Source organism: Phyllobates terribilis, unplaced genomic scaffold (genome assembly GCF_046119375.1).
Source record: "Phyllobates terribilis strain yellow unplaced genomic scaffold, ASM4611937v1 Scaffold_13__5_contigs__length_258822181, whole genome shotgun sequence".
NCBI lineage: Eukaryota > Metazoa > Chordata > Amphibia > Anura > Dendrobatidae > Phyllobates > Phyllobates terribilis.
The window spans coordinates 187,978,651-188,005,411 of record NW_027362773.1 but is presented as its reverse complement, the minus strand read 5'-3'; the positions used below and the strand labels follow the sequence as shown (position 1 = coordinate 188,005,411).

Sequence of the window (26,761 nt, the reverse complement as noted above, 5' to 3'; positions counted from 1 at the left end):
AGCATGAACCTCCTTTCTAAGGTCATGCCACATTATCTCAATCGGATTACGGTCAGGACTTTGACTAGGCCACTTCAAAGTCTTAATTTAGTTTTTTCTTAAGCTATTCAGAGGTGGGCTTGCTGGTGTGTTTTGGATCATTGTCCTGCTGCATAAACCAAGTGCGCTTCAGCTTGAGGTCAGGAACAGATGGCCGGACATTCTTCTTCAAGATTTTTTGGTAGACAGCAGAATTCATGGTTCCATTTACCAAAGCAAATCTTCCAGGTCCTGCATCAGCAAAACAGCCCCAAACCATCACACTACCACCACCATATTTTACTGTTGGTATGATGTTCCTTTTCTGAAATTCTGTGTTACTTCTACGCCAGATCTAATGGGACATACACCTTCCATAAAGTTCAACTTTTGTCTTGTCAGTCCGCAGAGTATTCTCCCAAAAGTCTTGGCGATCATCAAGATGTTTTCTGGCAAAATTGAGACGAGCCTTTTGTGTCCTTTTTGCTCAGCACTGGTTTTCGTCTTGGAACTCTGCATGCCATTTTTGCCCAGTTTCTTTCTTATGGTGGAGTCATCTTCACTGAGGCAAGTGAGACTTGCAGTTCTTTGGATGTTGTTGTGGGGTCTTTTGTGATCTCTTGGGACTAGTCGTTGCTGCTCTCTTGGGGTAATTTTGGTCGGCCGGCCACTCCTAGTAAAGTTCACCACTGTTCCATGTTTTCTTCATTTGTGGATAATGGCTTTCACTGTGGTTCGCTGGAATCCCAAAGCTTTAGAAATGGCTTTATAACCTTTTCCAGACTGATAGATCTCAATTACTTTGTTTCTCATTTGCTGCTGAATTTCTTTGGATCGCAGCATAATATCTAGCTTTTGAGGATCTTTTGGTCTATTTCACTTTGTCAGGCAGGTCCTATCTAAGTGATTTCTTGATTGAGAACATGTGTGGTAGTAATCAGGCCTGTGTGTGGCTAGGGAAATTGAACTCAGCTTCCTAAAGATGTGATAAACCACAGTTAATTTATGTTTTAAGGGGGAGGAGAATCACTTTTTCACACAGGGCCCTGTAGGTTTGGATTTCTTTTCCCCTTAATAATAAAGACCTTCATTTAAAAACTGCATTTTGTTTACTCGTGTTGTCTTTTTCTAATATTTAAATTTGTTTTGTGATCTTAAACATTTAAAGTGTGACAAACATGCACTTTTTTACACCACTGTACATCAGATGTTCTACTTTCATCTGTGTATGGGGGCATTTAGAAGGTTCCTCAGAAGCTACAATGATCCTGCTGTTGAGATTCCCCAGTGACCAGCTTTAATCTGTAGGGAGGATCCAAAAGCAAGTATTAATTATCCTGTTGCAGCCCTACAGGCGAAGGAAGATACTGCACAATTCTCATGTAAGTCAATGGACTATCGGAGTCCTTCACATTAACAGGTAATCTTTGTAGTAGCTCTGGCTACAACTAAAGACTGGCCTTGGGTCTCCTATTATCCCATCAGTTTGGGTTAGGAGACCCGCAACAACTTCATTGATCTCTGTGTGTACTCAAACACAGACTTAAAAAAAGATCTGTAGCTACAATTTATGGGGGTTGTACTTCTCATTTTTGGGTTGCAAATTGATGACCCATCATCAGATGGGTAGAGGTCAGCAATTTGATGGCTACTGCAGCTTAGCTACCATTCACTTCAACAGGAGCTAAGCTGCAGGAACCAAAACGGACACTAAGTAGTGTACGGAGCTGTGTACATCCGTCCGTAGCAGGATCTGGAAACAATTGATCATGGGTTGTGTCGGACCCCCACCTTTCTGATATTGAGGTCTCAGACACCCCCTTTTATCATCTTTCTGACTCACACTGGCAGATGTGTCTGTATATCATTTGCATAAAAGTGCTGTGCTTTCTTATACAAGGGGACAGGATAAAGAAACATATCATTAATGTGAATTATTACTTTTTGTTTTAAAATGGTGGACTAGGCATCATCCTGACTATGGTCACTGTTGGGCACATACGCAGTGTATGCCTAGCCTTAGTGGTACCTGTGGATCAAGAGCTTGTCTGTGATGATAATGAGATGCCTGCTGAGACATAATCTGTACAGAACTGGGAGAATTGGCTTCTAAAAGGCTCCGTAGCCAAAAGTGAAAACTGCAAGATTTCAGGATTATTTTTTTATTAATATCGAGACTTTCAAAAAGCACCACCAAAAATTCTTGAAAAATGTTTAAAACTTGTTTTAAACCTGAGGGCATTTCCTTATTACACAATAGAGCCAATTTAGAAAAGTTTCTATGCCCGATAACTGACATTAAAGCTTTGAAAAATTGCACAATTTTTGTCCAACGCAGAGTTGCGCAACAATTTTCCTGTTTTCACGCCAGTTTGAATCGGTTCCGCCAAAATTGGTGGAGTTGGGGAGAAGCCTATCCAATTCCTCCACAGTTCCATCGTTTCGTATAGCAGAAATGCTACTCCAGTCCCAGATTGGAGTATCATTTTTGGCATGCCGCACATTGACGAATGCCACTCAGAAGGTGTGCACCTGAATTCGGCGCTTTGTACTCCAGCAAGACTGTGCAAGCGCCACCTCATCCTTGATGAGTTGGCTTCATTAGGGTCTGAACAGAGCCTGAATGGCTGCACACAGGGTACCCATAGTTCTGTATTACAGAGGTATTTCACTTAGGAGAATGTTTCGTATGGAGTTGTGATGAAAGTTAATATATACCTGTTATTTATAGTCATAAAGTTAATAAAAAAAAATAATAATCTATCAAAATGACATAGAATTAAAGAAACCAGCACTGTCATTTTGCTCTTCTAATAATAGACAAGTGCCTTGGTTAATACAGACCTGTATTGTGCTAGAGAAGAAAAAAAAGCCGTGGAGCTGTACAGGAAAGAAATGCAATTTTCTATAACGTGTATAGGTATTTTTGGTTACTACCAAGGGGGAAGTATCAACCGCAACCCACTCCGGGACCATCTACTTCTAGTACTGATGTACAAGCATGCACAGAGGACTTAATTTGGCAAAAGGTAAGAGGAGAATAATTTAATTTCTTAGTCTTCATTTTAAGAACATCTTAGAATCTCTAATGTGACATATGAGAGATGAATATTTTTTTGGAAATCAATAGTACATGTAATAAGACATATTAGAAAGTTTTTCATTATCAGAGAAATCCCCCTCTTTCTCCTCTTGAACTGATCTTTTTATTTTCAAAATTCTCAATTTTTCCATTATTAAGATAAGAGATGACAGTTGGTGCTCTTAAAGTTCTATGCATAACTGTGAATTCAGGAGAACTTGCAGTAGAATGTCTGTCTCCGCCTCTAGCTCCTCCCTCTCTCCATAGAATCTTTTAAGCACCAGCTGTCATCTCCTATTTCCGTTATGTGATAATCTGTCTTCACTGAATACAGATTTTATCCATGAATTGATGATGAAAGATCAGTCCAGGAGGAGAAAGAAGCAGATTTCTCTAAAGATGAATTACAAAGTTTCTTGTTTTCACATTTACTATTGATTTATGAAATAAAAATTAAAATGATGGTTACTCTTTAACCAGTTCAAGATCAGGTCATTTACAAATTCTGCAAGTAGTTAAGCCCCCATATACAATAGACAACTGTTGGATGAATGATGGTTTGGCCAGCCACTATCTTTCCTTGCTCCCACACATACAAAAGCACTTGGGCAAGTGCTCCTGTGTCAGTCACCTTATCTCAAGGAGAACAAATGGATTGAAGTCCAAAATTGGATATAATATATATTTATGCACTCTATAGTATGTTCTAGGTGAGCCAGCATCCATATTCTGTAATCCACTGATTTTATTTTTCTTCTGTGCCTCGGTTCCAACGTCATGACCTTCCCCGGTAACAATGGTGCAAATATTCTCTTTAACCAGCTCAGCGTGTACCAGAGAACTTCTTTGTGGGCGTTTGCTTTTGCTCCTCTGATTTGATGCCGGCCAATCAAAACACGGCCTTGCCTACAGAGGAGTTTTATGGTGTACGTCCAATTGGTTGAAGGCAAAATTTGCAAAACTTTGGAATGGAGACGCCCAGAAGAAAAAGAAAAACTGTCCCAGATTTAATGAAGCCGTGGCAATTAGAGGAGGTACTCGTCTTAAGGGTTCGCTCAAATCTGCGTATTAAAAATTGCTCCGATATTCATTCCGAAAAGCTTGACGAGTGTCATGCGAGTGTGCGATTTTTTTTTTCTCCTCGCCTAGCATCCATGCGCAATGCGTTTTTAACATTATCTTTTACGTACTATCATGCTCTATGTGACTTAAAGATAGTTTAAAAAAACAAATAAATCAATCATATAGAAAGACAGATAATAGAGAGAGATTAGATAGAATTCACAACCCCCTACATATTATAAACTTGCACCCTTTAGTGCCTTTCATGCCGAGTTTATTCTACAGCTTTTTAAACTTTTAACCCAAATACATTTTAAAAACAAGGTGAGATCCCCCCCTATTTTAGGAAACCAGCAAAGGTAAAGCAGGCTGGGAAGTTCCATGGTTATTGGGCCCTTCCCAGCCTAAAATTACAAGCTCGCAGCCTCCCCAGAAGTGGCGCATCATATGAGACGCGGCCAATTCTGGCGCTTCACCCTTTCTTTACCCCATTGCCTTGGTGCATTGGCGCTTGGGGTTGATGTCAGCTGTGAATTGTCAAAAAACACAGCTGACCTCAAACCCTGGTTAGTAATGGAGAGGTACCCCAGGGCCGGCGTCAGGGCAAGTGCCGGGGCCCTGAGCAGGCGGGGGGCCCACTCGCCGTCGGGCACCCCGCCGGGCTATGCGACCCGTGAGCGGAGGAGAGTGGTGTCAGCACCCTCTCCCCCCTGCTTGTTCAGGGCCCCGGCACAATACTTACCTCTCCCCGTGCCTCCGCAGCAGCTCCGGTCTCTTCCGCGGCTGCTGCACTGTGACGTCTCAGGTCAGAGGGTGCCGTGACGTCTTTACACCGTGCCCTCCCCTGAGTAGTCACAGCGCAGAGCGGGAAGACGCCAGCGCGCGTGAGGGGTCTGGAGCAGCGGCAGCAAGTGAGGTGAGTATTTGATTTATTTTTTTTTTTTTATTGTATGGAGGCATGGGGCATTATATGTGGGGGGGGGGACATCCTGCATGGGGCATTATAAGGGGGGGTGACATCCTGCATGGGGCATTATAAGGGGGGGGTGACATCCTGCATGGGGCATTATAAGGGGGGGTGACATCCTGCATGGGGCATTATAAGGGGGGGTGACATCCTGCATGGGGCATTATAAGGGAGGGGGTGTGACATCCTGCATGGGGCATTATGTGGGGGGAACAGCCTGCGTGTTGCATTATGTGGGGGGAACAGCCTGTGTGTTGCATTATGTGGGGGGAACAGCCTGCATGAGGCATTATGTGGGGGGAACAGCCTGCATGAGGCATTATGTGGGGGGAACAGCCTGCATGAGGCATTATGTGAGGGGGAACAGCCTGCATGAGGCATTATGTGAGGGGGAACAGCCTGCATGAGGCATTATGTGAGGGGGAACAGCCTGCATGAGACATTATGTGGGGGGAACAGCCTGCATGAGGCATTATGTGGGGGGAACAGCCTGCATGAGGCATTATGTGGGGGAACAGCCTGCATGAGGCATTATGTGGGGGGAACATCCTGCATGAGGCATTATGTGGGGGGAACAGCCTGCATGAGGCATTATGTAGGGGGAACAGCCTGCATGAGGCATTATGTGGGGGGGGACATCCTGCATGAGGCATTATGTGGGGGGAACAGCCTGCATGAGGCATTATGTGGGGGGAACAGCCTGCATGAGGCATTATGTGGGGGGAACAGCCTGCATGAGGCATTATGTGGGGGGAACAGCCTGCATGAGGCATTATGTGGGGGGAACAGCCTGCATGAAGCATTATGTGGGGGGAGCAGCCTGCATGAGGCATTATGTGGGGGGAGCAGCCTGCATGAGGCATTATGTGGGGGGAGCAGCCTGCATGAGGCATTATGTGGGGGGAACAGCCTGCATGAGGCATTATGTGGGGGGAACAGCCTGTATGAAGCATTATGTGGGGGGAACAGCCTGCAGGGAGCATTATATGGGGACCAGTATTCTGTATGGAGCCTTATATGGTGGCCAGTATACTGTGTGGAGCGATTCGCCTGTTTCTGAGCTATTGTGGAATTTACAATAGATATCACTCATGTAATGTAAGAAGTGAAATCTTTGCATTGTACTATATATATATATATATATTTCTCTGCGGTATCTGTGCATCATGAATCGTGGTATGTGTTAAAGGGGCCCACTGAGACTCTTTCGCCCGGGGCCCAGAAAAACCTGGAGCCGGCCCTGAGGTACCCAGTACTAAAAAGTAAGAAACCACACACACAAATACTTTTTAAAAAAACACTCCAACTTTTAACCTGGTTCACCAATTTCTTATAAAAAAAAAAGCCATGCTGGATTGATGTAGTCCACAACTGGAAACCTAAATTAACTAAAAAGAGAGAAATAAAAACAAGACACTGCCCCTCTTTCACCAATTTATTTTTTTATTTTTTAAAAAGAAGGTCCCACGTAGTCCCGTACATCCCCCGACATTCCCCAAATCCGTTGTACAAAGCCTATGGAGCCTTGTTCTGAGTCTGTATAGGCTTTAGCAGCAGCTATTCCCGACTCACGCTGCGCACCACAAGACCTGGCGGCTCTGGACTTCCTGGACTACGTCGGACCTACATGGGTTTTTTAATACATTGGTGAACCAGAGTAAGGGAGTGTTTTTTTTAAATAAAGTATTTTTGTGTGTTTTTTCTTTTCATTACTGGGCTAGTAATGGGGGTGTCTGATAGACGCCTCTCCATTACTAACACCAGGACTTGATGTTAACTGTGTTTTTGGACAATTCACAGCTAACATTAACATCAGGCCTCATTACCCTGATTGCCAACACAACAGGGCAATTGGGAAGAGTGAAGGTGAAGGACCAGACTTGGTGCATCTCATGCGATGCTCCACATCTGAGGCAGCTGTGGGCTGGTAGTTTTAGGCTGGGAAGGGCCCAATAACCGTGAACATTCCTAGCCTGATAATATCAGTCACCAGCTGTCTGCTTTACCTTTGCTGGTTTCCTACAATAGGAAGGGGGACCCCAGGTTGTTTTTTTCATTCATTTATTAGGTTAAACAAGCCTAAAAAACTACAATAAACTACATGAAAGGCACTAAAGGATGCAAGCTTATAATATGTAGAGGAGTTGTGAAATTATATATCTGCAGGACATCTATTTGTCTACTCTTCCTTACTTTCCTTCCTTCCTTTTTCTTTTTTTTCTTTTTATGTTCTTTTTTTTCTTTCATTCTTTTCTTTCTTTCTTTTATTCATTTATTTTCCTTCCATCCTTCCTTGTTTCCTTCCTTCCTTCCTTTCTTTTTTCTTTCTTTTTTTTTCTTTTTATTTCTTTTTATTTTTTCGCTCTTTTTTTATTTTATTCTTTTTTTCTTTCCTTCTTTTCCTTCTTTTCCTTCCTTTCCTTCCTTTCCTTTCTTCCTTTCCTTTCTTTCCTTCCTTTCTTTCCTTCCTTTCCTTCCTTTCCTTCCTTCCTTTCCTTCCTTTCTTTCCTTCCTTTCTTTCTCTTTTTTTTCTTTTTATTTATTTTTATTTTTTCGCTCTTTTTTTTATTTTATTCTTTTTTTCTTTCCTTCTTTTCCTTCCTTTCCTTCCTTCCTTCCTTTCCTTCCTGTGAACTTCCTGTTCCTTTCCTTTCTTCCTTCCTGTACTTGGCTGATGCAATTTCTTGGTTCCTTTTGAGATGTGTGCGTAAAAATCGGACGGCATACTTATGATCTGTGTGACGTCCTTTTTTTTCTCTCACACCTATTGACTTGCATTGGCGATTATCGTCCTACATACGTGGCCATATGCAGCATTCTATGATGTTTTTCCTCAGCCCAATTCCAAACTCGCAGATCAGCACTGACTCATTGATTAACATTGGTCAGAGTGCAATACGATTTTTTTTTTCTTGCATTGCACTTGCCCGATTTAGACAGAAGTATGAGCGAACCCTAAATAAAAATTCAGTAGAAGGTCGTTTTTAAGGTTATGTTCACCAAGAGTTTTAGGGGTTTGCTTGCGAGGATTAAAGAGTATTTTAAGCAGCTTTTGATTTGATTTTCGAGCAGATCTGCTTCAAAATCGACATAAAAAACCCCTGTGTGATTACTATGAACAGATGTAGATAATGGAGCAGGTCCTATAAGATGATCATTAATGATGATATGGTGAGAGATCAATGGTCAGTAAAGCCTCAAGAGCAATTTCAAGACAGGCCAAGTTTATAGCTTAAATATGTTTCTGTATGAAGTGATCGAACCAATGTTGATTATCAAATTATTTTTACCTACAAAATGCAAAACCTAAAAAGAACCCTTCAAAAACATCATGTTCTAGTGTTCCATATTAAGGCGTTGAAGCAGAAGTTACATTTGAAGCCTACCCTACCCCTTCCGTAATGTGTGGTTTCCTATCAGCTCTCTCATCTCAATGTGTTCTCGACCCACTAAGCAATTTTTTTTTTTGCCCGAGGCTGTGACATTTGGAGTCTAAGCATCTAATCGTCTCTTATTCTGGTTAGTGATTTTTAGGTTTAGTTCTGACTGGTTCCACGAAGTATAAAACCCATGTTCTCAATATAGTGGAACGAGTAACCTGAAACACCAGTGAGGTGATGAAATGGCTGAAAGCAGAGATGAGACCTCAGCAGAGAGCATCCCATCCAGTGGCCGCTTCACCATCCGCTCCTTGATCGGCACAGACGACGGCACCAAACCCCAGTATGGACAGCAAGAATCCACGTATGATACCTTCAACCCCAACAATCTTACCCATTCCAATACCTTTTACATGAGGACATTTGGATATAACACCCTTGATGCCGTCCCAAACTATGACCACTATGCCAATACGGAAGTATCCGGAGAAGTCAAAAAAATCCGACCAACTTTAGAGGATCTTCACTCCATCTTAAAGGTTAGTTCCAAAGAACATTAGGCTGGGGCTACCCATGTTGAGCGACAGCAGTTGTCAGACAAGTCGTACTATTTTAGGGCTGCAGTTTTGCTGTTAAAAAAAAAAAGTGTGACTTGCATTGAAGTCTGCAGCAAGTGAGTTGCGTGCAGAGAACCAAACATATTTGGAAACGACTCTCGCAGTCGTGGTAAGTTGCAGGTCGCACCGTGTGAGATCACTAGATGCATAGGCACAATTTGCTACAGAGATCTCGGTGTTGTGTGACACATGGTGCCATTCTTTTTTTTATTTTTGGTTTTTCAATTATCTTCTGTATATAGATGGAAAACATTCTTCCCATGTTTTGATTTAGTGCCTTAAAGGGATTGTCCGGCCTAAGTCTACTCCACATGACTACAGACTTGTGAATCCTCAATGCACGCTGTCAGGATTCTCCGGCACTTGCCATTTTCGGTCACATGCTGACTAGACGTGTATTGGGTGAGGCCAGACACGTCTAGTCTGAATGTGACCAGAAGTATGCAAATTGGAAAGTTGCTGTCTCACGATCACCCGCTCCCAGGGCTGGCAGCGGAGAATTATTTCGGTGCATGCGATGTGAGGATTCCCAAGTCTGTAGTCACATAGAGGACTGACAACCCCTTTAAAGTGACATTTTTGTGCCTCCTGTGCAGAGATGCTTGGGTTTGTTTTTTTTGCCATTAATTATTTTGCTGCCCCTGTTTTACAGTAAATAAATGCTTTCCTCTCTATATACTCATCATATCCTCCTGCTTACATGTGGTTGCTACTCTTGCAAACTTTCTGCTCTCTTAGGGCCCAATCAAACATTCAGACCCTGATGCAGATTTTGGCACAGATTCTGCGCTGAAATCCTCATCAAATTTGCCAACATTGAACCTGAATGCCATCTATGGAAGAAATAAATCCACACTGCAAAAAAAAAAAAAATTGCAAGGAGAATAAGCATGGTTAGAGTTTGCACAAAAAGGGGGAAATTAAATTTAATGCAGATGAGTGTCCTCCTCGAATTTCTGCCGCAGATCCTCTTGTAAAAATCCATCTATACCGTGTACACATGCTTTAGCATCAACAGGAAAGTTGTGACCTCTATGGTTTTGGAACAACTACTTTGAGCACATTGTTCCCTAAACTATTCGTGTAATTTAGAAGGTAGAGCAGGAAAGAGCATTGACCAAAGATTGGACCTTTAGGACCACAGTTGGCCACCATCTTCAGTTCTCAGCTTTCGGGAGACTTTGTGAAGGAAGAAAGGAGACACTTGGATGCACTACATGTTTCCTAAGGTGGCCATAGACCAATCCTTACTTATAAGTGTAATGAATACATGTATACTGCTCAGCTCGTTGGAAGATTATGGTAATACCCGGTGGTCAGTCCACATCCTCGATTTTGGGGTAGGAATGAATTTATGGGATTCCATACATGAAAAAAAAAAACTCCTTTAGAAAAATATTTACTTCCTAAAATGGGTTTATGGATAGACATATGGAGGGGGTGGTACAAAAATAAGACTCGTTTTGGAATCCCTACAGATCCCATTGTAGTCAGTAGGTGCCATCATACTCTTTGTTCTGCTCCTAAGAAAAACAGTGGAATTGAAGGACTCTGAGAAGTCATTTATATTTTTGGTGAATAAATCCTAAGCAGTTTCATTTTATCTGTTTTGTAATGTTTTTACGCCCTGTAGCAAATTATAATTTTTGGACTACATGACTGCAATCGTAGGTGTTTTCTACGTTTCATGAAACCTCTCTTTTGAAGTTTCGTTTCAGTATTAATGTGGTCGATTTTCTCATTTTTTTTCATAGCTAACGTTAATGAATCATTGAATCTGACATTTACCACCGGCACCTAACAGACTATAGTCGCTTATCATCGGGGGTACAGTTTTGCTGGAGAAACATAGCGCCTTGAAGCAATATTATTTTCCTTGTTAAAGGGAATCTATCACCAGTCTTTTGCTGATGACTCTGAAAGCAGCATGATGTAGAGGCTGGGACCCTGATTCCAGCGATGTGTCTCTTACTGGACTGCTTGCTGGAGTTTTAATAAAATCACTATTTTTTTCTGCTGCAAATCTAGCAGTTCTCTGAATGCTGAGCCTGCCCACATCACTGATTGGCTGCTTTCTGCCTATATACAGAAAGCAGCCAATCAGTTTTGGGGCTGGGGTTACCCAGAGTAGGGGGACTAGATGGCACAAGACACCTAGTCCTATAGTGATTATCTCCTGCTGATAAAACACTGATTTTATTGAAACACTAGTAAATGACACATCCCTGGAATTAGGCTCTCATCCCCTGCATCATGGTGCTATCAAATTACATAGCAAAAGCCTGCTGATAGAATCCCTTTAAATGTAACAGGATTTGCGGTTGAAGCTCTGCACAAGACTTAGTTGTATTCCTCATCTCCTTTAGTGTTAAACTGGTCCATTTGTGATCTTTATAACTCGCATGTCTTCTAGCCTATTGTATGTAAACTGTTTAATATTTTGGCATGTTTTATTTACATAATTTTTTTTTTATCTACATATTATTTTGCGCAAATTTGTTGATCAACTTTTGTTGGCAGAGATTGTGCTTTCCCCTTTAAATCGTGGTATAGATGGGTAATATGGCCCCTGAGTGACTTGGCCCTGGCGCTGGGCAGCTGGAGGCTACCGGCCTCTGTTAGAAGAGCCTAGTGTGACATGACATTGTGCCACAGAGGTTAGCATCACAGCCTGGGGCCTTATACGTATGTCTCTGTATAAAGAGTAGTCTTTGGCCTTATTTAAAGAGTTGGCATATGCCTGTAAGTGGAACGTGACTGCCCTTGTTAATGCTAGCTATTAACGACGTCTGATCTTCCAGCACGCGACTACACTGGTGGTCGAGAAATTAATTTTAGTGTCACTCTTATGGTTGTACGCCTCATTGTAGTGTAACCCCCATGTTGTACACCTCATTGTAGTGTAACCCCCATGTTGTACCCCTCAGTGTAGTGTAACCCCTATGTTGTACCCCTCAGTGTAGTGTAACCCCTATGTTGTACCCCTCAGTGTAGTGTAACCCCCATGCTTGTGTGCCTCAGTGTAGTGTAACCCCTATGTTGTACCCCTCAGTGTAGTGTAACCCCCATGCTTGTGTGCCTCAGTGTAGTGTAACCCCCATGTTGTACCCCTCAGTGTAGTGTAACCCCCATGTTGTACACCTCAGTGTAGTGTAACCCCCATGTAGTACACCTCATTGTAGTGTAACTTCCATGTTGTACACCTCATTGTAGTATAACCCCCATGTTGTTCTCCTCATTGTAGTATAACCCCCATGTTGTACACCTCAGTGTAGTGTAACTACCATGTTGTACACCTCAGTGTAGTGTAACTACCATGTTGTTCACCTCATTGTAGTGTAAGCCCCATGTTGTACACCTCAGTGTAGTGTAACTCCCATGTTGTACACCTCATTGTAGCGTAACCTCCATGTTGTACACCTCATTTTAGTGTAACCCCCATGTTGTACCCCTCAGTGTAGTGTAACCCCCATGTTGTACCACTCAGTGTAGTGTAACCCCTATGTTGTACCACTCAGTGTAGTGTAACCCCTATGTTGTACCCCTCAGTGTAGTGTAACCCCCATGTTGTACCCCTCAGTGTAGTGTAACCCCTATGTTGTACCCCTCAGTGTAGTGTAACCCTCATGTTGTACACCTCATTGTAGCGTAACCTCCATGTTGTACACCTCATTTTAGTGGAACCCCCATGTTGTACCCCTCAGTGTAGTGTAACCACCATGTTGTACCCCTCAGTGTAGTGTAACCCTCATGTAGTACACCTCATTGTAGTGTAACTTCCATGTTGTACACCTAATTGTAGTGTAACTTCCATGTTGTACACCTCATTGTAGTATAACCCCCATGTTGTTCACCTCATTGTAGCGTAACCCCCATGTTATACACCTCATTGTAGCGTAACCTCCATGTTGTACACCTCATTGTAGTGTAACCCCCATGTTGTACCCCTCAGTGTAGTAGTGTAACCACCATTTTGTACCCCTCAGTGTAGTGTAACCCCTATGTTGTACCCCTCAGTGTAGTGTAACCCCCATGTGGTATGCCTCATTATAGTGTAACCCCCATGTTGTACGCCTCACTGTAGTGTAACCCCCATGTTGTATGCCTCATTGTAGGGTAACCCTCATGTTGTATGCCTCATTGTAGTGTAACCCCCATGTTGTACCCCTCAGTGTAGTAGTGTAACCACCATGTTGTACCCCTCAGTGTAGTGTAACCCCCATGTTGTACACCTCCGTGTAGTGTAACCCCCATGTTGTACACCTCAGTGTAGTGTAACCCCCATGTTGTACACCTCAGTGTAGTGTAACCCCCATGTTGTTCACCTCATTGTAGTGCAACCCCCATGTTGTACACCTCATTGTAGTGTAACCCCCATGTTGTTCACCGCATTGTAGTGTAACCCCCATGTTGTACACCGCATTGTAGTGTAACCCCCATGTTGTACACCTCATTGTAGTGTAACCCCCATGTTGTACACCTCATTGTAGTGTAACCCCCATGTTGTACACCTCAGTGTAGTGTAACCACCATGTTGTACACCTCAGTGTAGTGTAACTCCCATGTTGTACACCTCAGTGTAGTGTAACCCCCATGTTGTACACCTCAGTGTAGTGTAACCCCCATTTTGTACACCTCAGTGTAGTGTAACCCCCATTTTGTACACCTCAGTGTAGTGTAACCCCCATGTTGTACACCTCAGTGTAGTGTAACCCCCATGTTGTACACCTCAGTGTAGTGTAACCCTCATGTTGTACACCTCAGTGTAGTGTAACCCCCATGTTCTGTGCCTCATTGGTGAAATGTTACTGTTGACTACACGCACTGCCTCTACCAATCTCTTCTAGGCGGTCATTACACGGCTGGTACTTTAGCCGCTGGTCCTGTGCCCCATGTACCCTCTCGTCCATGTTCCCTTGGTGCTCCATGGGTGCGTTTCACACATTCTGTGTTACATTTACCCTGGAAGATCTGAATTTTTTTGGAGCATTTTGTCAGGTACCTGGGAACAAAATAATTCTAAAATAAAAACAAACCAGAAATCAGGAACTTTCTGCAGCTTTTCCATCCCGTGTGAATTTACCTTTCTGCTGCTGTTGTGTTTATCGCTTGGAGGATTTTCCCCCAGTAAAACCCCGATATCCCAATAAAGTTCATGTATTTCCCTTTGTATTCATTATATGGGATTCGCTATAGGTTCTACTTATAAAGTCCCGCGTTCTGTATCCACAGCAAGATATTCTGCAGGCTCCGGTCTACGAGGCCAGGACTGACTCTCCTGATGGAGACGCTGAGATCGAGGTGCAGAAACCAACAGGGGAACCTGTCCGATTCGGGTGGATAAAAGGAGTAATGGTGAGTCCTATAAGTAGAACATATTTATAAGGGTGTGCCGCTATGCTAGATGCAGAGTGAGGTGGACAAAAATTAGGAGTTTTTCAAGTGCAAATGCTTCTTTTTTTTTGGGAAGTTCTGGAAGAGTTTTTGGCTACATTCTCAAGTTTATCAAGTAGAAACAATTACTAAACCCGGAACCGATCTGACAATTATCACATTTTACTTGTATTTCCCACTTAACATTCCTTATTTTCCTAGATCCGCTGCATGCTGAATATATGGGGAGTGATCCTTTATCTCCGACTGCCTTGGATAACAGCTCAGGCCGGCATTGGTCAGTACCACAGTTCCATTTCCAAAATTATTTCTGCTCGAATATGATATTTTCCGCGATAATTCAACACCTACTCTTCCCTTAGCGCTCACTTGGCTCATTATCTTCATGTCCATAACGGTCACCAGCATCACCGGATTGTCCATCTCTGCCATTTCCACCAATGGAAAAGTTAAATCAGGTAAAGTTACCGCCACTCCGCTCCTAATGCAGCATTTCACTGTCCTTAGTGGTCCTGTGTCATACATACTGCTGAGGCCAGTGATTGGCCGCAGCGTTCTACTGAATGATGTGATTTAATCGCTGCAGGATTGGGGGACTTTAATAGATGAGCATTGTTTATTGTATTTTCTGCTTTAAAAAAAGAAAAATACTCTGGACAACTCCATGTAAACTAAACTTACATTTTTTTCACTTTCAAGTAATTTTGTACATGAAACTTTACAAATCACTTTACTAAAGGATTTGTCTTCATTGCTGTAAAAAAATGCATGTAAGGGGCTTCCAACCCCTGCTTATCCCCAATCTATTTCCCTTCCTTCAGCTGCATTGATATCAGAATGTACACATGTGTAGTACAGATGATGGCAGTGATGGGTCATCCCCTGGGGATGAGCTGATTCATCACTGCCATCATCTGTACTCCAAATGAATACTTGCTGATATCAGTGCAGGAATGAAGATAGATCCCCTAATAAAATAATAATAATAAATGATACCGTTTTTCTACGTCCAAGGACAAACCCTGAGCTAAAACTTTTGTTAACCTTTTGCTGTGTGCGCAATTCCTATACGAATCCCAGATGGCGGAGAATGACCCCTCTGGTATAATAATAGGTCTGTAACTTTTGGTTAGTTTTTGCAGACTTAACGGGTGTTTCTTTGCACAAAATTTAGGCGGCACATATTTCCTTATATCTAGAAGTCTGGGTCCTGAGCTTGGTGGATCCATTGGACTCATATTTGCATTTGCCAACGCGGTTGCAGTCGCCATGCACACCGTTGGTTTTGCAGAGACAGTTCGTGATCTGTTGCAGGTATGAAGAACCCATGTATCTATCTGCATTCATCACGTGTAGCTGCTAAGTGTATGGCGGCATTAATCATTTTCTCAACTATAGGAAAACGAAGCGACAATTGTGGATCCTTCTAACGACATAAGAATTGTTGGTATCATCACTGTCGCTGTCCTGTTAGGGATTTCGCTAGCTGGCATGGAGTGGGAGGCAAAGGTAAGAACACCATGGATTGTCTTTATTCACCCTCCCCAGGTCCACAACTGAGTCTCTATCTCTGTTCCAAGTGTCAGTTATTGACATCACATCGACAGCACTGCAGCCAATCCGTGCATAAATCACTGGAAACTTGCACATTTCTTCATCTTTTTCTTGCAAACCAACCATCGGCACAAAAAAAAACAGCACAAATATAAATTATTATTATTATTACATGTAACAATACACAAAAACTGCAATGTGATCACTTAAAATCATCCCTTGCCTTAATATTTTGGGAATAACCCTTTATCTCCTATCCATAAGATGATTTACTGTCTGCTGGGGGTCTGATCTTGGAGACCCCCACAAACCCAGAGAATGGGGCTGTGGAACTTGGGAACCGTTCTCTGTCCATCTTGAATGGAGGTTTCCTCGCTCGATCGCTGCTCCATTCTTTGTCTATGGGACTGCTGGAGAAAGCTGAGCACAGCGCAGTGACTGACCCTTTAAAGGGGTTGTCCCGTGTTCTGAATCCTGACCATATGCGTTGTGCACGCTGTCGGAATTTACCGGTGTTGTGGGTGGTTACGTGACCACATGTATGCGATTTGAATAAATGTGATCACATGCCGACTAGACGTGCTCAGCTTCTCTCAATTCACTTGTATTGGGAGAACCAGGCACGTCTAGTTGGATTGTGACTAGAGGTATTCAATATCTGTGAATCCTGATGGCGTGCGCCCTACAAGCTGTCATGATTCAGAAGTCTGGAGTCACATAGAGTGAAGGTTTAATTTTTGCAAACAATTGTCGTTAAATGTAATTTCTGTCTCTGTTCCTCAGGCTCAGATTCTCTTCTTCATCGTAATTATGATCTCATTTGCAAACTACTTGGTTGGGACGGTGATTCCAGCCTCAGACGAAAAAAAAGCCAAAGGTTTCTTCAGCTACAGAGGTGAGGGCCGGGATATCGTACTATCTGGTCACTACAGCTGGGAAGTTTCACTAATTCTGGATATGCTTTCTCTACATACAGCTGATATTTTTGCTGACAATTTTGTGCCACGATGGAGGGGAAAAGATGGCAGCTTCTTTGGGATGTTCTCCATTTTCTTTCCATCAGCCACTGGGATTCTGGCTGGAGCGAACATCTCTGGAGATCTAAAGGTACGAAGAATACAAAAGATGTCAAATATATCTATTCCAAGAAAAATGTTAATTTTTATGATCGAGAATCACCCGAGTATACATGGCAAAATTTCATAGTTAGGAAAAAAGACAGACGTCCATCAGGTTCAACTGAGGGATTCTGTTGTTCTGTCCAGTTACTTTTTTTTAAGGAATAATTTGGTCTTTTTTTTTCTCCTTTCATTTGATTCCATGTTGTTCTATGGAAATATTTCCTCTTATGAAATATATTTGACTAGAAATAATGAAAAAAAAAAAAGTGATGTCAATATAAGATGCTATTTATATATTTCTAAGGCCTCATTCACACTTCCAATATTTGCATACGAGTGCGGATCAGTGGTTTTCACAGATCGCCCTCATACCTATGATATTCTATGGGGCAGTGCACATGTCCAATATTTTTTCATCGGACCGAGTGGTCTGCAGAAAATATCGGAGACCTGACGCATTTTGATCAGAGGGTCTGATGAAAATCGGCCATGCAAGTCAATGGGTCCAAGAAAAATTGGACCGCACTGGGAGGACATCTGACTACGGTTTGATTTTCATGTACTGTCAGAAAAGAAAAGGTGGAGAGTCATTTTTTTATTTCTTCACATATGAGAAAAACCGATGACACTCTGATCCAACTCTGGTAGAAACCCCTGATCCAACCCTTGTTCCAACCCTTGTTCCAACCCTTGTTCCAACCCTTGTTCCAACCCTTGATCCAGCCCTTGATCCAGCCCTTGATCCAGCCCTTGATCCAGCCCTTGATCCAGCCCTTGATCCAGCCCTTGATCCAGCCCTTGATCCAGCCCTTGATCCAGCCCTTGATCCAGCCCCTGATCCAGCCCCTGATCCAAATCTGTCCATTTGTCTCATACAGGAATAAATCGTACTTGGGAATGAGCCCTAAGACATACAGGCACATTATTTTTGGTCAAAGGTATAGAAAGTAAAGGAGTTTTCTGTGTGTTATACAGGGGAAATATATATTTTGTACCGTGTTAGCCAGTAGATAGAAAAATATTTAGATTTGAGAGCCCTCAGTGGTTGATACCTTTTAATGGCTAACTGAAAAGATGGTAACAAGTTGCAAGCTTTCGAGACTACGCAGGTCTAGCCTGATGAAAAGACCTGGTCTCGAAAGCTTGCAACTTATTACCATCTTTTCAGTTAGCCATTAAAAGGTATCAACCACTGAGGGCTCTCAAATCTAAATATTTTTCTGTGTGTTATAAAAATCTATCCCGGAGCAGGGAATGGGTAAATTTAGAGTTGTTGTGAATCGATTCGGTCCATAATCTGTGGCCGCTGGACAGAAGCCTTGAGAACTACCTCTGCCTTCTACCTCCCAGCATCTGAGGATCTTCTTGTCCTTAGCCAGCCTGGTGTGACGTAGTCGTTGCGGCGCGATGGACATATTCACTACTCCTGTCCAGCAGCCAGAGATTACTGACCTGGCCAATGGACCAGTCTTTATGTACTCTCTCATTCCCTGATGCTTTGGTGGTCCCCACCGGTCTCTGCTTACTTAAAGTGCTGTGCATTATTCACATGATCACTGCAGCCGATCACTGACCTTAGTGTTTATGCTGACATGTATGGCACATGACCACTGAGGTTACTGATTGGTCACGGGAATAAATGTATCCCACCTGATTGCTGCAGTAAGTCAGCTGAGACAGTCAGTATTGAAGAGTTGATTATCAGAATAATAAATATATATATATACACACATATAGAGAGAGAGAGGTAGATATAGATATCCTGGGCCTTATACTGGTACATAGGACCCCATAGACCTCCATATAGTATAATGCTCTCCCCAAAGTCCTCCATATTCGTATAATGTGCAGCCCGTAGTCATCCATGTAGGATAATGCGCAGCCCGTAGTCATCCATGTAGGATAATGCGCGGTCCGTAGTCATCCATGTAGGATAATGCGCGGCCCGTAGTCATCTATGTAGGATAATGCGCACATACCCCCCCCCCCACCACCACCCGTGAGCCGTCCTCTTCTGAAGCCGGCAGCTGACTTCAGTGTGCAAGCGACGGGAGTGCATGAGGTCACTGCTATGCTCTCCCGGTCATGTGCACGATAACGTCAGCTGCTGGCCTCTGATTAGCCGGCAGCGTATATTGCTGCTCATGGACTTGATGGGTCTGTACGCCGCAATACACTTAAGCTGAATGTGCGTCTGAAGATGCACATCCCGCCGAAGTATTTGCTGGTGTCAGCGTGCCCCTCACCTGCTGGGCCCGGTTGCAGCAGCGACCGCAGTAGGCCCCTGTGTCTCGGAGTTTTGTTAGAGTAATAGGCACCCAGGATGCTAGACCAAGGATGATGGGCGCAGAAGTGAGCACCGGGTGCTACGGACACCGGACCAGTGCAGCACAAATTGAATTGCTCATTCCCTGCTCTATAAATCCTGGAAAACGTTATAAACTCTGGTGTTATTTTGCATCGCTGATCATATCAATAACAGTATACTCATTTTTATTTATTCAGGACCCAGCAGTGGCTATTCCTAAAGGCACTCTCATGGCCATCTTCTGGACGACCTTCTCTTATCTGGTTATATCCGCCACCATCGGTACAGAGATTAATAGATAATCAATATCTACAGTAATATGATGTATCCAGTAAAAATATGACTTTATATATGTGCTTGCCTATAGATGAAAGCAATAGGTTTTATTAGAAGAGCGCCCCCATTAGTTAGATATGTGCAAATAACATATTTTTGCAGGCTCCTGTGTGGTCCGGGATGCCTCTGGCAGTCTGAATGACACCGTTATAGAGGGAGGCACAAACTGTGTTGGGCTGGCATGTGGATACGGATGGAACTTCACCAAATGTGCCATGGACCAGAGCTGTAAATACGGGCTGATAAACCAATACCAGGTGACGCCATTGCTGTGGATTTACATCCTTACACATTCTTAGTACTACTTTTTTTTATTTTTTTTTTATCGCTTCCTAAAATGTTGTCCCTTTTTAGACTGATAGGGAAGGAAATGGAAGGGTCATTGATGATGAGCCTATGGGGATCATGCATATTAGATAAAAGTTCCTCAATATGCCAGATCTTAGGTTGAAGAGCAAAAAAATTGCATAATTTGTTAATTGCAACGCTTCAAATGGAGTCTGTCACCGACAAAGCTCATTTTATACTGAACACATATGGGAAGGATTAATCCCTGCAAAAATCATACCTTCACTATATAAAGCTATCATTCCGTTGTGCGAAAAAAGCGTTTGCTTGGTGCAGCCTTTACGAATTTGGATGCCTCTTCTCTTTCTCTGGTGATGGACAGCAGTGGCTACAAACTGAAATGGAACGGCCGCAGAAGAGGGGAGAGACTCCAACCTACTTAGTGAGTGAGCGCAGGCTCTGGGGAAGCCAGTGCTGTGCAATCTAGGAAGTGAGTGAGCGCAGGCTCTGGGGAAGCCAGTGCTGTGCAATCTAGGAAGTGAGTGAGCGCAGGCTCTAGGGAAGCAGTGCTGACCAATCTAGGAAATGAGTGAGCGCTGGCTCTGGGGAAGCCAGTGCTGACCAATCTAGGAAATGAGTGAGCGCTGGCTCTGGCAAGCCAGTGCTGTCAAATCTAGGAAGTGAGTGCAAGCTCTGGGGAAGGAGTGCTGTCCAATCTAGGAAGTGAGTGAGCGCAAGCTCTGGGCAAGCCAGTGCTGTCCAATCTAGGAAGTGAGTCAGCGCAGTCTCTGGGGAAAGCCAGTGCAGTGCGATCTAGGAAGTGAGTGATCTCAAGCTCTGTGCAAGCCACTGCTGTCCAATCTAGGAAGTGAGTGAGCGCAAGCTCTGTGCAAGCCACTGCTGTCCAATCTAGGAAGTGAGTGAGCGCAGGCTCTGGCAAAGCTAGTGCTGTCCAATCTAGGAAGTGAGTGAGCGCAGGCTCTAGGGAAGCAGTGCTGACCAATCTAGGAAGTGAGTGAGCGCAAGCTCTAGGGATGCAGTGCTGTCCAATGTAGGAAGTGAGTGAACGCAGGCTCGGGGCAAGCAGTGCTGTACAATCTAGGAAGTGAGTGAGCGCAAGATCTGGGCAAGCAGAGCTGTCCATCAGCAGAAAAGGAGGCAGGGGTATCCAGATTCACGGAGCAGAATGGTGCAATGAAGCTGCTCAGCTGCGGCAAGGGTGCACAGAGCACCCTAATTACCGTATGGGAATAAAGGTTTTTTTTTTGTGCAACACAGGACAGATTTATACAGTGAAAAGTCATGACTTGTATAGGGGCTAGGTCCCCTATATTGCTATGTACTTATCTCAAATTGTATTTTGGGGCTGACTGACTCCCTTTAAGTCCATGGATTTGGACTAGATTGAGCAGCATTTGCTCCTCATGAATTTTGGGTACCAGTGATCCTGCAGCCAGTTTTTCTCTTGGAACAGTTATAGTAGGTACTAACCACTGCTTACCAGGAACATCTCACAAGACCTAGTGTTTTGGAGGTCCTCCCATCCAGTCATCTATCACACCGCGGCCCTTGTTAAAGTCACTTAGATCCTTATGCTTGCTCCATTTTCCTGCTCCCAACACATTAAGTTCAATTTACCGATCAATGGTTTTAATAGCCGATCGGTCATGCAGGTTTCAGGTCATATAGGGAAGATGGTGATGACACCTGACGCGTCCACTGATGTGCCACCAATGAAGGAGTCTTACTGATCATCATAGTTAGACACATCAGCCCACATATTGCCTCCTATGTGCAGGACATTGACTTTATATATTTATTTTGAAGTCTATGAGTATGGTGTCCGGATTTGCCCCTCTTGTGACCGCTGGGATTTTTGGCGCCACTCTGTCATCTGCTTTGGCTTGTCTGGTTTCTGCCCCCAAAGTATTTCAGGTACAGTACAACGGATGACGTGTGATTTATTATTGTTATTTTTATTGTATACCCAAGTATCTAGTAAGAAGGATGTCAAGGATGTGTAACCCCATTGTGTGACTTAAGATGCCTACACCTTAGGACACCATAGGCCAACAGTGATCTCCCATGACTTCCCCAATGAACAACGCTCGACCCCACTGACCACTCCTTATCCTCACCCCTTTATGTTATTTGGTTACTGACCTAATTTTGCTTTATTGTCAATTTTCATTATTTTTTGTCTGTGATGTTCCTGTAGTGCCTCTGTAAAGACAATCTGTACCCATTGATCGGCTTCTTTGGGAAAGGGTATGGCAAGAACAACGAGCCCATTCGGGGATACCTACTAACCTTTCTCATCGCATGTGCATTTATCCTGATTGGTACGTCAAGTACATTGTATTCGATAGCAGAGTATATCCTGCCTCAGAAGTATGTAAAATCCAAGTTTTATTAGATAAAGATTAAAAAACATGTATCTCACGGCAATATGTCACAACCCCAGAAAAAAGGGGGGAGGGGAGGAGAGAAAATTCCTGGGCAGACGCGTTTCAGACCATAGGGTCCTTAGTCATTGCAATCTTAAGTACATTGTATTGTTACATCAGGGAAAGTGGATTGTAAACCCCATTAGAAACAGCTGCGCTCCCAGGGAACATGTTTCAGACCTGCATAGTACTTTGTCAAGCCTGGACCATGCAGGTCTGAAACATGTTGACTGGGAGCGCAGCAGATATTTATTTTCTGCCTTTTTTCATTTTTTTTGTGCCTTTTTATACTATTGGATCGATAAAGCAATTCTTTTAAAAAGATGTGAGTCTTGTCTTGGCTATCGTATACAGTACACGACGCTCCTTTTTCCTGCAGGTGAACTGAACACCATTGCGCCCATCATCTCCAATTTCTTCCTGTGTTCGTATGCTTTGATTAATTTCAGTTGTTTCCATGCATCGATAACTAATTCCCCAGGTAAGTGTTCACACTTTGGCCCAAGGATCTTTAATGGACCCCCACCTTCCCAAGCCCCACTTTCGGTTACTTGCTGTAAAGACCCATCAGGATGAGGGGGTCCCTAATGTCTGATCCCAGTCAATCACAAAAATAAACCCTCCGGGCTGGCTGTTGCTAAAGTAATTGAAAAACGTGGCTGCTTTCTTTTAAGAGTAGTGCCACCCCTGTCCCAGTGGACAGACGTGGTACTGCAGCTCAGCCCCATTCTCTTTATTAGCTGCAATACCAGACATAACCCATGGACAATTGTGGCGCCGTCTTTGGATGGAAGCGGCCAAGTTTTTCCAATTCTGTAAAACTCTTTAGTGAGGCATGGGACACTCAATAGAGTTTGTAGACTTTATATGATGGTGGCACAGTTAGTAATTCAATAAATAATTTTTCCGCCAGGCTGGAGACCTTCATTTAAGTATTACAATAAATGGGCATCGCTGTTTGGAGCAGTGATATCCGTGGTCATCATGTTCCTCCTGGCCTGGGAGTCCGCTCTTATCGCCATTGGCATTGTCATCTTTCTTTTGGGTTACGTCCTATACAAGAAGCCTGGTAAGATTTCCCAATGTGGACCCCATATCTCTATGTATACCTTTGGGGGGAGGCTTTTTATTGAGGTTATCTGGTTTCCTTCCACACTCCAAAGACAATACTTTGGAGACAGCAATTTTGATATCTGTAAAGCGCTGCGGAAATTAATGGTGCGAGTAAAATGAATAAAATATAAAACATTTATTAGGACATTTATTGGAATTATTTTCCTTTTTTTTAACCTTGTAGAGGCAAATTGGGGTTCGTCTGTGCAGGCCGGATCCTATAACATGGCGCTGTCTTACTGTGTGGGGCTTAACCAAGTGGAGGATCACATCAAAAATTTCCGGTAAATACAAGTTTTATTATTATTATATAATTATTACAAATAATAATAATTATTATTAATTATTATTATTCCTATAAGCTGTGACCTTGTCCCGAGTGCTGGGCTCCTGAAAGGGCATCAATAAGCCACTGTGCATTGGCCAAGCTAATGCAGCTAACCTTCCATCATTGATATTTCCTATATCCATACCTGACTGTTTTCAGCGCAGGGTATAGACTGTGAGTCCCAACCTCAGGGCAATGGTGCGGCCCATGGATTGCCTTTCACTATTATCAATAGCCCATGAATCCCTCACTGATCATTAAAGAGGTATTCCCATCTTGAAGATCCTTTCTCAATATGTAGTAGGTATAATAATAATAATATTAGCAAATATCTCCAATTAAAAATGTAGTATAGTTCTTCTGATTACCCATGTGCAGGGCATTGCAGTAGTTTAGGCATCCATGGTTACCACCACTCATATAGTGACAGTTATCTAGCTGTTAGTGGTCGTAACCATGGATACCTAAGCTACTGCAATGCCCTGCACATGGGGTAAGTGACCTAAAGAATCAGAAGAATTATACTACATTTCTAATTGGGGAAATTTGCTAATGTTATTATTAATACACCTGCTACATATTGAGATAGAAATACCCATTTAAAGCCTGAAGATGGGCTCCATACTAAAGAGTAACGCTATTTTTCAGAGAATGCCTGATCTGTGTGACATGGTGAATTACTCTTCTATCCTCTCTGTACAGACCCCAGTGTTTAGTCCTGACCGGACCACCCAACTTTCGACCTGCCATGGTGGATTTTGTAGGAACATTTACTAAAAAGCAAAGCCTAATGATCTGTGGGAACATCATCATTGTAAGTACAGAGCAAGCCCTGCATAATAGCTTCATTGCGTCCATGTGGGCAGCGCTATATGCATATTTTCACATGCAGTATTTTACATATGGACGTGGTATGACTATAGACATTTACTCGCCAATAAAAATGACACCTTTTTTGTAGAAATCCGATGTGTAAGTCATGAGAAATCTAGTGTAGAAGTTATATGCAAATCAGGCAGGAAGTGCTTCTTCCAAGTGCACTTTCCCCCCAGTGCACTTCCTGCCTGATTTGCATATAACTTCTACACTACATTTCTCATGACTGGCACATCGGATCTCAACAAAAAAAGGTGTCATTTTTATTGGGGAATAATTGCCTACACAGCCATAACACTACTTTCAAATGTAAAAACATGCCAACAGGTCCCCTTTAAATGCATGAATTAATATAGTAGCTTATATTGAAGCAGATAGGCTAGAAGACATCGAGCAGGGATTATATCATATGCTAATCACTATATGTACTCCTCCCATTTACACTTATATGGCCTCTCTGCCATCCACCGTCAATCTGGACCACCAGGAGCGCTGCTGCAGGGCAATCTTAGAAGCACTAACGCCCCAATTCATCATCTGTAGGTTTTCTTAAGTTACTTTTTTTACGTCTTGTTGTATTTGTTGACATTTTTGCCATTATTTCTTTAAAATGTCCCACGCGTTTCATAAATTTTGAGCAAAAAAAACCTTTATTTCTGTCATGCGCCCTATTTTTGCACCTTTTTTGAACTAAAAGTCCACAAAAAAATTGCACAAAAAATTCAGACATACACAAATCACTCACTACAAAAAAATTGCACAAAAAATTCAGACATACACAAATCACTCACTGCAGTGGGGCAACTGGAGTACATTTGCAAATAAATTTTACGACTTTTTTTTTTTTTTTTTAAAGTCACAATTGATAAATTTGACTAAAAAAAATCTGGAAACCACAAAACTGGTCCATAACGGTGAACATATAAAATAGATTTGGAAACAAAAGGCAAATTAAAAGAAGAATTTGGCACAAATCAAAAATGGGCAAAAAAACCTACTAAAGACTGGACAAAAAAAAGGGCGAATGCAATATTGAACTGGGCTTTAAGTGATATAACACTTTTTTTTATTTAAAGGGCCCACGCAAGCAAAAGCTCCAGGAGCTGAATCCAGACGGCCATGTTAAATGGTTAAATAAGAGAAAAATTCGAGGTTTTTATACAGGACTTATCGCTGACGACCTTCGGAGCGGAGCCCAGATGCTGATTCAGGTAATGATTATCAGTCTATAGCAACAAATCTGAATTTACATCCTATTTTTCCAAAATTATCACTGACTGTAAATTAGCCGCTGTGGTGAAGTCACAATATTAATAACTATTTAAAGGGATTGTCCACTACTATAAAAGTTTTTCTTAATAGGCCCAGGGAAGTGAGAGAGAGAAAAAACCCCACCGGTCACCTGGGATTAAGATCTGATGGGGGCATCACTGGTGACTAATTAGCTGCAGCCAAAAAGTGTTAAGGCTGCAGCTGATCGGCAGCTGCTGATTAGTTGCAGCAGTCACATGACAGGCGATGGGCGGGTCCAGGAGATGAGTATAGTTTTTTTTATTTTGTTTTTTCCACTGCTCCGAGCCCAATAAGATTAACTTTTTTAGTAGTGAACAACCTCTTTAAAGAGTTGTTCCAGTCTTCAGAGCAGCGCTTACAAGCACTCCAGCAAACAGCTTGTAAGCGCACACTCCTTGCCTAGGAAACCAGCCACTCTCTGGCTGCAGAGGAGGCAGGTAAACAAGGCAACAAACGGTAAACTGTAGAAAAATCCCTCCATTCTGGAGAACAAAGAGGATTTTTAATAAATTGCAAAGTTGCTGGTTTTTCCCCTCACCCATGACAGCACACCTTGAGAGAGGGATCCGCCCCACGA

General features: G+C 42.8%; 1 protein-coding gene across 3 annotated transcripts in view; it reads left to right on the top strand.

The window, feature by feature from the left end:
• The first annotated feature begins 2,934 nt into the window (after nt 1–2,934).
• The window catches only part of SLC12A3 (solute carrier family 12 member 3), a 50,961-nt gene continuing 27,134 nt past the window's right edge, over nt 2,935–26,761 (top strand). The window contains exons 1-18 of one of the 3 annotated variants that reach the window (XM_073659114.1): nt 2,935–3,047; nt 8,654–9,048; nt 14,359–14,481; nt 14,722–14,797; nt 14,883–14,978; nt 15,695–15,834; nt 15,919–16,029; nt 16,858–16,969; nt 17,051–17,181; nt 19,701–19,785; nt 19,942–20,096; nt 21,955–22,062; nt 22,346–22,469; nt 22,954–23,055; nt 23,488–23,643; nt 23,872–23,971; nt 24,718–24,829; nt 25,968–26,102. In XM_073659114.1, the coding sequence (XP_073515215.1) occupies nt 8,752–9,048; nt 14,359–14,481; nt 14,722–14,797; nt 14,883–14,978; nt 15,695–15,834; nt 15,919–16,029; nt 16,858–16,969; nt 17,051–17,181; nt 19,701–19,785; nt 19,942–20,096; nt 21,955–22,062; nt 22,346–22,469; nt 22,954–23,055; nt 23,488–23,643; nt 23,872–23,971; nt 24,718–24,829; nt 25,968–26,102 (2,163 nt within the window). In that variant the 5' untranslated portion in view covers nt 2,935–3,047; nt 8,654–8,751. Of the gene's footprint in view, nt 3,048–8,541; nt 9,049–14,358; nt 14,482–14,721; nt 14,798–14,882; nt 14,979–15,694; nt 15,835–15,918; nt 16,030–16,857; nt 16,970–17,050; nt 17,182–19,700; nt 19,786–19,941; nt 20,097–21,954; nt 22,063–22,345; nt 22,470–22,953; nt 23,056–23,487; nt 23,644–23,871; nt 23,972–24,717; nt 24,830–25,967; nt 26,103–26,761 lie in introns of those variants that run through there. The other 2 variants (XM_073659115.1, XM_073659116.1) reach the window with 2 other exon arrangements.